The sequence below is a fragment of the Spea bombifrons genome, chromosome 13, assembly GCF_027358695.1.
Source record: "Spea bombifrons isolate aSpeBom1 chromosome 13, aSpeBom1.2.pri, whole genome shotgun sequence".
NCBI lineage: Eukaryota > Metazoa > Chordata > Amphibia > Anura > Pelobatidae > Spea > Spea bombifrons.
This window is the reverse complement of record NC_071099.1, coordinates 19,529,236-19,542,615: the sequence shown is the minus strand read 5'-3', so window position 1 is coordinate 19,542,615 and position 13,380 is coordinate 19,529,236. Positions and strand designations below refer to the sequence as shown.

General features: G+C 37.9%; 1 protein-coding gene across 2 annotated transcripts in view; it reads right to left on the bottom strand.

Annotated features, from left to right (window-relative positions):
• LOC128471102 (ubiquinol-cytochrome-c reductase complex assembly factor 1) overlaps positions 1-13,380 on the bottom strand; it is a 77,168-nt gene that overhangs the window by 31,603 nt on the left and 32,185 nt on the right. Inside the window, exon 1 of one of the 2 annotated variants that reach the window (XM_053452960.1) lies at positions 684-783. The exons of the other annotated variant lie outside the window; for it this stretch is intronic. Within the exon in view, the coding sequence (XP_053308935.1) occupies positions 684-707 (24 nt within the window). The 5' untranslated portion in view covers positions 708-783. Of the gene's footprint in view, positions 1-683; positions 784-13,380 lie in introns of those variants that run through there. 2 annotated transcript variants of the gene reach the window in all.

Here is a 13,380-nt window from a genome sequence, read left to right as displayed (position 1 = left end):
TGAATTTGAAAACTGCTAAGAAGTTCAACTATTCCCAGAGTTTCCAATTAGAATAATTTGCTCTAAAACTAATTCCTTTAACACTCAACAGAGATATAGATAATGGGGGCTTCTTATGTCACTGAAATGGGTAACTTTGTGTATGAACTTCAGTACCCGGATCCTGACAGATTCATCATACATTCCGATTATTCTAAAATTATTCTAAAATTATTCTAAAATACTCCGCTGTCTGACTGAACTCTACATTAACGAGCAAGTAGGATTCTGTGATGTATAGATCACATATGCTCTTTAAAATCAAATCAATCCACATGGGGGGGGTTTCATAACACTTGGAAATCGCGTTTCAACAGAGTACATATGAGTACATATCAGGACGACCCTGATTACCTCAGACTTTATTTCATAGTAAATGCAGGGGGCATAGAATGTACGTATAGAATGCTGGTCTGTAGCAGTTCATCGGACCGAACTTCTGTACGTAATCTATAAAAGGTCACCTTGTGTTACGTGCTGTACCTGTCCCTAAATATCAGCCGTGCACAGTAAACGTAGGAGATCCTCTTTTAATAACGCGCGCTGCCGCAATTACTTATAGACATGTCGGACTATACCAGTGCAAGCACCTGTGGGGGGAGTCTTTGGGCAAAGCACTTTTATTATCAGTTTCTCATACTTACTCCTAATCTGACCAGCGCTGCCATAGCGACACCGTAGAGTTTGCTTGCAGATACAGCCCCTACCGCTTCACTTCATGCTGGATTCAAACACTTCCGAGGTGAAAGGCTCTAACATCCGCCTCCACTGAGAGGTGAGCGTTGTGGGGGTTTTTTTGTGCCGCCATTATGTGGTTGGCAGGACTTCTGAGCGGGCTAACAATGTGTGAAGTGAAAAATGAGATAAAAATACTCCTAATAGATAGTCAACAAAATCATTTTTGGCGAATAACCTACAAGATTTAACATAATCAGTGTGTTATTGTATATTACAAAACATGTGAAGAAAATATTGATGTTAATTATAGCAGAATGATTAATGTTTTTAATATTAAGGTGACTGGTTTGGAAGGTAACAAAAAATGAAAAGTAACTGGTAATGGGGGCAATTTATTGGAGTCTTTCCTTTAAATACATAGATTTTTTTCTAGTCATACTTCTTCTGAATACCTGGGAACTTTCCGGCTCCTACTACCCGGAGCCCACCTTGCAACCCTGAATTCCCCCTTAGTGTTCCCAGATATATTTCTCTGGCGAGACACCTGAACCTCTTTCACTGCTGCTTTATAATGCATATTAATACAGGGTTAATTTGGCGATAATGGAAAAAGCAGTGGAAATGTTTGCTTGATCAACTTTTATATGTAATTCTATCGATACTAAATTACTTAAACAGTAAAACATAGTCCGTCCACAAACCATTTAAAACAAGTTTAGCCAAATAAAAAAGGCACACTTATTGATCAGATGCACACTGAGTTGATCAGGGGCGAATTAAGAGCATCATGGGCCTGGTGCTGAGGATTTTGGTCGCCATTTTATGGAAATAAATAAAATAGACAGAATCTTAACTCCTCGGCATCGATGTGTACTGCGTAAAGATGACATCAGTGCTCGGCAGATGATATAGGATAGAATCTTATGTGATGGGACTGGAAGTAATCAGTACACTAAAAAAGTAATCATACACGGGACGCCTGAAGCCACAATTTACTGCCACTAATCCTTTTTAATAAAATATGCAGATTGAAATAGAGTAAATAACACAAAACCTTTACTTTTCCTCTCACTGATTTCTGGGCCAAGAAAGTTTTTGAAGTGACTGCTAATTCAGGAGGCGTTTTATCTCTGGATAGTAAAAATTACATCTATTTATTCCTATAGTAAGTAAAGTGCCAGGAAACAGATGACCAAATACACACCAGGACAGGCTCTGCCACACCGACACCCAAACGCGCACACTAGGAAAGGCTCTGCCACACCGACACACACACCAGGACAGGCTCTGCCACACCGACACACACACACACCAGGACAGGCTGTACCACACACGAAGCATACATTTATTTTCAACACTGCTTTGTCATTAACTGCCCCTTGTGCATTTATGCCCCCACACCCTTGTATATTAGTATAGTCTTTTGAAAAAAATACTCCAAAGTCCCTTTCTTTTGCTGTAGTTGTTAGAAAAATACCATTAAGTCTATATTCTCTGCCTTTGGATTTTTATGACCTAAATGCATTATTTTACACGTAGCCAAGTTAAACATTAGGTCCCAAGCTTTCGTTTATTCCTCTGGCAGCTGCAAGTTATTGCATTAGGTCAGGTGACAAAAGGCTGTAGTTTTGGGTTTATGCAGTTTAGGTTTATATACATTTAGGTTAATTTTTCTTGTGGGTAGTTGATCCAGGGGACCAATTCAGCGGACTGTGGAGACCATATCTTTGCTGGTGAAATTAAATTATTAACATCGGATTATGATAGTTTTATTTTAGTAACAGGCATCTAATTGATCTGTGGCCTTGTGCTAGTGGTATCACCATAACACCCACACTTATTGGCTTATTGAGAAATTTGTCTGCCCTTTGGTGTCAACAATATACCTCAAAATATTTAGGATGGACGTTTCTGGATTAATTGGTCCTGTTCATGTCCACACAGCGAAAATGTTCACTAAGGGCTGAGCTTAGTAGTACGAAGTAGTTAGAAAGGTCAACACTGCACACTTATTTGCTACCTTAAATTCTACCTTGAATTAAATAGTTTAAAACTTTTACACAAGTTGCTCATTCCATGGCTCCTTACGTTAGTTGAGCACACAGAAACAGCACACCCACCACGCTTAGAATTTGCAATACGTTGTTAGCTATCCTTTAGGACTAAAAGCAGAAATTAGAAAATCTAGGACACAATATTTTCACAGTAGAGCCCCTTTTACTGTGTCGTGCAATAATAGCATGATTTAAGGCAATAGTTTTGAGTGTCCACAATGTGAACAATTTCTTATTAAAAATTGATTTAATTGCAACATCTGCTATATCAATTATATTTCAAGCACATTTGTGTTTCAAGTGCTGCTAACGTACTTTTGCAGTATAAAAGTGTTATAACGTGTACTCATAAAAATCTCATTTAAACAAATCACAAAACTTGGTAACACAACATTTTCCTAACATAAACCGTTGTAATTGAGGGAATAGGGACTTAAATCAAGAGCACAAAGACCAATTTAAGTAGTTCATTAATTTCAAGTTTCTTTATAGTAATAGTGCTGTTTTTTTTTTTTGAGATGTTTATTCTGTAGTTTAGGGGCAAGTGACACTGGGCAGCGCCCTGTTCGATTATACATCACCCCTTAATCAAACCCACACATGGTTCCTTTTTTAACTCCCCAACAGTTTTAACCCTGAGTTACTAGTATCCTGTTCTGAGCTGGCACCTAAACCTTGCTATATCTACTCAGTACCGATACTTACCTTCTTGCACTAAGGCCTCCTTGCTGTTGGGATCCTGGTTTACTCCTACCGAGGACGTCTCCCTTGGTGGTGGTATTCTGGGCAGAAGAACTTCCGTGGTCACATAAATCAATTGTGCCTATCCATTGGTGTAGTGCTGTAGTTGCTGGTGGTGGTGGTCCTGCAGGGCAAAATCTAGTCTGGATTTCTTGAACCTTGAGATGCTGTCTTAAGTAAAATGCGAGTTCGGAAGGTGGTAGGGACCTCCAAATCCTTTTTAATAGACTTTTGTGAAGTTCGTGAAAAAGGACTCAGTATTCAAATAATGCTACTTAAAGTCTTTTAACACTAAAACTGCTTCTTACTCTTTTATTCTGCAGTATGATGCAAATGACTAACAATCTGTTTATAGGACACGCACCTTGATTAATATACATCACATATTTTGATACTGAATGATGCAGTAGTGGAAAATTATATTTCATTTTAGTGATGACAGGTGATCTCTGAAATCACAGCTTGATAGTTGCATCACATACATGTGATCTCATCCTATGACATGTTGAATGCTGTTGAAAGTATTTTGAATTAAGAAACACAGAAAGAAAAAAAAGTACACTGCTACTGTTGTGTGCAGTTGATAAAGGTACTCTCAACAAAACCAAAACTCTTACTCTTCAGAAGTGGTAGAGGTTAACGCAGTTGGGGATTTTAAACATGCAGGCATATGGCTATCCTGAGAGCAAGGACTAATCAAGGGTTGAGTCTTGCAGGAAAAACGCGGGCACACAAGATGGGCCAAATGCTTCTTATATACCATCAAATTCTATGTTTTTGTTCAACATAGTTGCTAAACCCTTTCCAGAAACAAAAGTGCCATTCAGTCACCACTGGGCTTGTTTAGCTATAGAGTTGAATGATGGTGCCACTGTCTGTATTTTCATACTTTAAGGAATCGTCCAACATGTTTCTTCCACCTGTATGGGCAGACGGCAAATACTCTGCCAACTTTTTTCTTTTCCAAGATTCCTATTTGTCTTCCCAGTAATCACGGAGGCTGCGCCTAGAGACTGCTCATTTTTCTGTGTACAGAAGTGTTTAGTTTGCTCAGCAGAAATGTCCACAGTTAAACAGACAGCCTATCCGAAACGGCCTCATCAGTGATGAACGAATATTAAAGTACTTAGTAAGGCAGTATCATTAGACACGCTGGAAATCACACGGCAAGCAGACTGGCGGTATACTGGCGGTATACGTCCATGCATACGTATCATTCTGCTTTCTCTTCTCCACACATTTATGGTTAAGACGATACCTTTATTGGCTAGCTGAAGTATAAAGGATAGTTTCACAACTATCTTGGTCTCTTTCTCAAGGCATATTATACATTTAACTCAGATATTGCTCATAAAAATATACAGTCACAGCAAGATACAAAGATTGTGAATTGAGATTGCATTTATGTAGTAATGTTAAAAGGAAATTAATGTACTGTATGTATTTCTTTTAGCGTGAAATGTAGCATTTGGCACAAGTAGTCTCTTTTGGTGACTGACTGTCTCAGACTCTATGTCTGTGTAGAAGATTGATTGTGTGGATAGTGTGACAAATTCTTTATCACAATTTTAGTATGCGTTTGCATTGCCATGGTTTCCTTTCTCTTTATGTATTTGGTGACCTTCAGATTGTTGCAGAAATGGTCTTCTACAGATGTGTCTGTCCTTTTTCTGTTCACATTGTGTCTATGTGAATTGACCCCCCCTTCTAAAAGTCTAGCCTGTTTCACTCACTTATATTGCAGATTTGGGACAGTGAACACTCTTTATGAGAAATATCACATGACTTGCATGGGAAGTGTTGGCCTGTTTAGGGTGCTTCTTACAGATTTTACCTTTGGCTTACTACCTGTCTGTCTCCTGTTTCGTAACCTTGGCTTGGGAAAGCACATGGCTATCTTGAATCTAACACAAGACCAAGGACTGATTTAGGTTTGAGTATTTAAAGCAGGAAAAGGGTAGACTAGATGGACCAAATGGTTCTTCTCTGCCGTTTAATTCTGTTTCTATGTTAAACAGAGGCACATGAGAGCCTTTGTTGAATGAAGTTTAACCCTTCTGCAAATATTTTGGTGGATTACAATTAGTGGTTAACTCATTAGTGGTTAACTCTTTATAAACTTTATAATGAACACCATATACCACAAAAATATCAATACTAAGCAGATTTAAATTAGCTTTAGGAGCTGGTATTTGGAAAACATTTCACCATTATTAACTAAGGAATTTGCATGTCTCAGAGGAAATGAATCAAACATATTTAGCCTGCACAATTTCTGCAGTTAAAATGTTTTCTAGGAATACATGATTAGATATAGTTAATAGTATAATAAATACATTGAAAAAATAGGACATAGCTTCCTAAGATTCAGGAAGTGGGTGTTTTTTTGGTAGGGGTGGATCTCCAGGTTAATGGGGAAATTCCAAAATCAGGGATGTGCGGTTATTCTCAAAAATCTTTTGTAACATTTTGGTTCATAAGTGTACCCAAACACAGACAGATGAGTTTTCACCTACAACAACATGCCCTTTTCCCCAAAGGCTTTGCCTCAACTCTGCAGCTGCCTGCTGATGCACTTGGTGTCCAAGGAGGGTAGACTATGGTAGTCATACGAGGGCAAAGCATCATGCACATTATAGTAGCATGAAAATCCAGTGGGTAAAAAGGAAAGTGTAGCCTGGGGTAAGCCATGTGTCAAAGCATGAACATACAAACTAAAGGGATCATACAACAAGTGTAGTCAGAGTAGCAGCACACTAGCTCTTTCAGGTGAAAGTTCTATTTAGTTCTTTTAAAGACTGTACTTGGCCATCTAGTATGAGGCAGCCAATTGCATGATGATCCAAGATGATGTAAGTTAGGATAGACCTGTCATTGGGTCGTTGACCTAAGCGGTAGAGGCCAATTTAGTGAGGGAATATAGGGTTGTGCGGCCACATACCAGGGCCCTGACATAGCAGCAGATGTTGTCCAGTCCAAAACAAGCAGAGCAGGCATGAGACTTAGCACAACAGACAAATGTGCAGGATGCTGCAGGGTGGGAGTAGGGAAGCTAAGCAGAGTAAAAGCAGAAACATAGTAAGCAATGGGGACAGAGCGAGAAAGGGACAGGGAGACCAAGCAGACAAGACATACATGTACATGACATAACAAAGGACAGGGAACACAAGGGATGGAGTGAGGAGCCGAGATCCTTTAAGCAAGGATAGAATATCTTAACTGGGACATGGGGAGAGGAGAGAGGAACCGAAATCTTCAGATGACTCAGGGAAAAGAGGGCAAAGGCACATAAGATTAACACACATAAACACAGGAACTATCCTAGGACTATAAACTAACAATTGGAGATTCCATCAAATCAAATGGCCATAGTATGCTTAGCCCACCACTACGCCAAAGTACTCCAATATTCGGTGGGTCATAGCACTAAACCCTGCCTACTAAATTACGAATAAGCTAAAACTAAGCATTGAACAATGGTAGTTCCTTTTTGTGTGAATTTGCGAGTTGCTGCACAGGTTGGATTTTTAAAGTGCAATTTCAGTTAAGTAAGTCATTAACCCTTTTACTTAATTGATGGCAACTTTTAGTGAATAGGCCAAGTGAATATATACATATACATATACATATACACCCAAAGATATTACACATTTGAAACTACAGTTACAAGATAGTATTTACACTTCTCCCTATTCTTCTTGTAACAGCTTAGTCAAAGCCTTAACAAACATATATATGTGTTGACTTTATATAAGTAAAGATGTTATCTTGAACAGTTTTCAAGGTACTCAAATCTATTTCAATGAGTCAGCAGAGTCAGCTACATAGTATGTAAAGAGATTTTGTTCAGGAATAGTTTGACATGCTACTGGATAGCCGTTAAATATTCATGATTGCTCTGAATGTATATTACACTTGTGGGATTTGTCTCAGTGATGCACTTAAGTACGTATGAATGTACGTTCATATGGTTATCATTTAGGCTGCTTGTTCTTTCAGTCATTTCATCAGTGGTTAGCTTGTTATAACACAGATGTTGAATGAATCGCTTGATATTCGGTAATGAGTGTCTAAGGCTTCTAGAAAAGGTTGTTTTCTTAAGTATTTTAGATACAAGCATAACAGATTGGGTGTTTTTTCTTACTGTATTTTAGATCTTTGGCCTTTTTTTTTCTTAACAACCTATATGTACCACCCATATTTGAAATGTAGTACCAAGAACCCTATTTCACAGGAAACCAATGCTTAGCTGTTGAACTTCAGCTGTTGAGTTTGAGCTGTTGTTGAAGTTCAGATAATTTTCTAATACCCAAGGCGTTTGAGATTTCTAATCCATATACAGCCAGAGGGCCACCTTTCTGTGCCAAAGAAAGTCTGCTGTGGACAAATGTGGACACTAGGTAAAGCACTAAAGCATTCCCTGCCAAACTAGCACTGGAGATAACAGGTAGTAAGTAAACCATGTGTCAGGAGATATGTTTTGTCGAACGCATCTCCTGCGCGGAAAAGGCTGGAGGTGTGGAAAGGGGAAAATGCATGTGGGGGGGGGGGGGATTCTTCCGTGTCCCTTTAAAAGCAAGAACAAATATGAATGACAACCACTTCCTGAACCTTATGCGGTGTAAAGGTTTTTGACTTTCCTGTTCCTGTCGGTGTAAAACTAAATTCAAATTATTTTCTTTCTTTTCTTGAAGGAAGCAACCGAGATCAATTATTCCAAGTTATGAATTAAACGAATGTATAGATTAAGTATATTCATAAAAGGTCATGGTTGACAACACCACCACATAAATGGCTGAGTTTTTGTTTGAAAAATTTTAAGATAAATAAGAATGTTGAAATGAATTGGAAAAATGAAACATACTTAGAAACAAAATTGATTCAGAAAGTAACATTTTCCAGCCTGTGGTTCTAGCGTGTGTACAAATTGGCAAACTGCCTCATTCAAACATGTGAAATCTGTAAAAAGGTACATTGTTAACTTTCTTCTTCCTAGACAGCAAAATTTACATGTGCTGCCGAAATGTCTGCCAGAAGATAAAGAACTTTATAATGTGGTCAATATAACTCCAAGTGAAAGCCGAGCGATTGAGTGATGAGGTCAAAACCCAGTGAAATAATGTTTCTGTTGAATAAGGAACATTATTTGTTCTTTGCTGAGTATTTTTGATATTACTGCAAATTATCTTTTTTGCTGCAGGAGCAGATATTGAGAATGTCAAAATAAAAAAAAGAACTTTGAAGCTGTGTAATAACTGAAAACATTTTATCACTGGGTTTCCATTAGAAATGAGTAGACTGGCATCGGACCAGGTCAAACTCCCAGTTCCTGCTTAAGGTTTGACTTTCGAGGTGGATTAATGGACTTGCAGTGGCCCAAAGCCGATTTAGGCTTTCTTAGGTTAGCATGTTATTTTATTTTCATAAGTTTCTGGCTTCAGACAATCCGCTCAATTCAGACATCAAACAGAGTAGAAAAAGTGGAAAATTATTTTCACTGCCTGATAACAAAGAAATATGATAGGAAATTCCTAATATGGAGACTCGTCAGATGCTATTTATTTTTATATGTGTATGACTATGGTAAAAAGTTGTTTATAAGCTTATTAAATATTGAAAATCAAACAGGTATTCCTTTGAGCCAGCATGTAAACCCTAGAATATATAAGAATATACGGTTTGCTGCAACAGATATGCAAATAACCAACATTTGGTAAATATATGGTCAAGGGAGCACACTCTTCTTCCCATTAACCTATCCAACCGTTACAACATGGAGAAATCTTTTAACTTTTGTGTTCATGAAGGTAACGTCTACTTTAAACTTATTCAATGAGATTCAATGTATGCTTTGATTATCACCAATAGTATGACATCATTTGATGCGCATTCATACTTGGGCACTAACCTTAAAAAAATCAATCAGCAAGAGTACACGGGGTGAACAGAAAAGCGCTGAAAAACAAGCAGTCAACTCAACACACGTTACACTGTTTGAAACCTACAATATATACGGTACCATGTCATTTGTAAATCACATCCTATTTGTAAGCTAAATGTATTTTAGGTATTGCATCATTTTCTTCATTGATTGTGATTAATGGAGCAATGTATGTTGGACCTCACAGGTGCTTCGTGACGTGAAAAGACCTAAAAGAGGTGCGCATGGTAGAGATGCAGTATATCAAGTGAAATATTTCAAACATACAAATACATCCAAGTGATTAATAAAAGTAACACAAACCTCTGGCCATGTGCCATTGCGTCTTTTTTGTGTGTTCCGTTAATCAATTAACTCGCATTTATGCAAATCTTTTCACGTACCACACAGTCTGGCAACAGCATGGGTGAAGTTTAAGAAGAAGTATATGTGTGTGTATAGATACATATATATAATATATTGCTGTAAAGAAAGAATGATTTAGAAAATTGACATGTCAACAACTCATTTTTTATAATTTATCAAAATGCAAAGTAAGCGAATAAGAAAAATCAAACCAATATTTGCTATGACCGCCCTTCACCTTCTAAACAGCTTCAGTTCTTCTAGGTTCACTTGCTAGTCGACTACCTTAACTTTAAAATTTGTCAGCCGAACACGGTTGTAGATGTGGAAAGGTGTGAAAAATGACCTGAATACCATGGAGAATGATAAAGGGTCATTATTATAAAGTGGCAAAGCTCAAAGTGAGAGAGAACTGCGGAGACTTACTACGCTATTGGCACTAATTTACCCTCTGGGTGCTATACATGCCAGTGCTATCGTGTTACTTAGCATGCCTAAATGGTATAATTATCTTTTCAAATGCAATTATTTTCCCCAAAGGCAGGAAATCGTTGAGTTCAACTGATGTAGTCATTTATGGTCCACCGAAGTTCCATAAAAGAAATTTTGTTCCAGTAACTGCAAACTGCAACACTTCAATTCACAAAGGAATAATGCCAGCTATTTATTTCTGACATTTGTTAAGTGTATGTTTATATATCAGTCACTAATTTGTAATGTTAGAAAAATATTGAGCTAATTTAGGAGGCATAAATCTTAGTGGAAGATTAAAATCCTAAGATTATGTAAACAAAATTTCGTCTTTATTGCAGCCGTGTCTCCTAGACAGAAACACATTGAAAAAGACAGAATGTAAGAGAAAAATATTAGAGTGAGGGATTACAGGAGGTGGAAAAGGATAGAAGAAGAGTGAAAAAAATGGCGCAAAAGATGGTTAGTAATTGGCACAGGCGGAAAGGTTCATGGGGATCAAACTCAATGGCACAATGAGTAAATTAGCGCATGCGTTTAAGAGGCAAAGCTTGGCTGTGAAGAAGAACTGTCCGAAAATACCACGCAATCTGAGATGTAACCTGGATATCAAGTGACTTGATTCAGATCAGAGGATCTTCGCAGCCAGCACATAATTGTCCCCAAGAGCAAGATAATGGCAGGGTTTGGCCGGATCACAATGTAAAATTGCCACTGTTCTGGCGATGTCTGGGCAGCCGTGGCACTTTAAGGCCGGTGACCACCCAATGACGTGAGTGCGGCCGAATATCTACAGAGACGCGCTATGCCGGGTGGCCGCTCCAGACCTGGTTGAGATGCATGGCTCAGCACCTACTATACCTGTCAGCTGTCATCACCGACCTGCGCAGGGCATGCACAGGGATACCGAAGATTTAGGGGAAAAACAGAGTGAGGATTAACGTCAAAAATGATGTGAGAAAACTAAGAGGAAAATACCGTAAAAGAAAGTTCCTGCGTCACCTCTAAGGGGCATCTTTCTTTTAATTTAAAACTGGGCTTGCAGTTGGCACCTATATATATATTATACTAAAGTACATTTACCTGTGAATGTCACGCAGCGCTCTATTCACCAGTAGTGTTTCATAGAGGCCTGTGGTTAATTTTTATATCCTCAACCTTCATTAAAATGAACTTCCACGGTTGATTGTCTAACATCGTAATATCCATGGCATGTGGAAACGTAGACTTTCCTTTAATCTTTCATCTTCTAAAAGGACCATTCAAAGCCGCCATGTCGGATTTGCACATGTATGTAATTAAATGCAGATAAATTGCTGTGACATGTTTAACGGGGTCTGGTTTTGCAGTTTGCGTTGGAACAATAAGATGTCAGCGTGAGATACTTGACCTATCTTTAAGTTTATTTTACATTCATTTTATGTTTGAGAGAGTTCTGAACGGTCGATCCATGAAATGACAGAGTTTGGAAAGAGGAGATGGCAGTTCTGTCTTTAATTTAAATCCTGTTATTTGACATGCTAATTCTTTTTCAAAGGTCAGGTGGCTAAATGGCAGTTACGCATGAATCCACCTGAAATCATAGTCAACTCCTAATGAAGTTAAATGTTTCATTACATCGACTCACAAGAGAGCGAGTGATTTGAGTGATATTACTGAATCTGCTACAAAATAAACCATACAAATAAATAAATAAAATAAGAAATGAATGCCATTTAACGTCTGTGCCTTTTGATTTTTTAAAAACATTTTTCTATTCTCTTTAACCGGATTCTAATTCTTTGACCTAGTTTAACAATTATCTCTGTTAAACCTGGCTTTCATTCCATCCATAATTAATGCCTTCTGTAGCCAGTTAAGGGAAATCGTAGAGGTCAATGTAAGGCTAGGTCTTTTCCTCTTTGTGACCTAAACCGAAAGGGTACTTTGCTGCCTGGGAATAAACCTTTATTGATTTATTGGATTATTGATTAGTGCACAAGCTGACCAGTTACTAGCTGGTGCATAGAAGGCCACAAGTCCTCTGTCTCCATTTAATTGTGGATACACTTACTATGCGTCACAAGGCTTTTCCTAAAAGGACTGTACAGCTGCAATATGAAACCAGAGGAAACCCCACCAGCCATAAATGTTTACACAACCACTGTTAAACCTGAACCACACTTTACAAATAAAGTTAGTTGGGCAAGAGGGCACATATCTGGTGGGATAATGTGCAGATAATGAAAGCTTATTCTTGACCACATAGTGGAGCAGAACCCTGAAGTGATACCTACAATGAGTCTATATATTGGGTCTGTGCATGTGTGTTGTAGCTTTGAGACACTAAAATTGTAATATATTTATTATGGACTATCTATCTAGAACTTGTGTTCTATCTCTTTCATTTAAAGAGGTCTTCCAGAGACTATGCGTAGATCATTTGCATCAGTAAATGGATAGGTGACGTTTGCCGCTAAGACATTATTGTATCAGAAACATTTATTTCTTTAGTGCAACAAAAACCCCATTCATACAAAAGTCCGCTTGTGTTTTATTTAAAAGAAAAAAACAATGGACAATCCCGATCCTGTTAAATTGTTTCCGTCATACAGCCTACAGACGAATCAGTCTGTTTAAAAGACATCAACACATTTGTCATATGTTTGGACAGCCCTCGCTGTTGAATGAATTTGGGTATAAAAATATGATGGTGGAATATTTTAAAGTTTGTTGTGCTTGGAAGCCAACTGTATAAAATTACATGTATGAATTACCATTTATGATTTAGGATTAATACAAAATTAACGTGCTTTTCTCCACTGTTCTGTTATTTGGTTGAACCAATATAAGTTACTTTTTAAGTTAATAACTATTAACAGATTTTGCTTTTCCCGCTTACACCTACAATCTATGAACTGTTATTAACTGTTATTTTCTAATCAATGTATTAGACTGCATGCTTAGTCCTGTTGTGTCAATGTGCGTTATAAACGTATATATATAAATATAAATATATATATATATGCATCCGGTAGCGCTATTGCACTCGTCTCTCTTACGGTTGAAGATCTTGAAGGTCTTTTCTTGTGAACGTTACGTTTAATTCTATCGCAATCTCTTGGAGGTCAA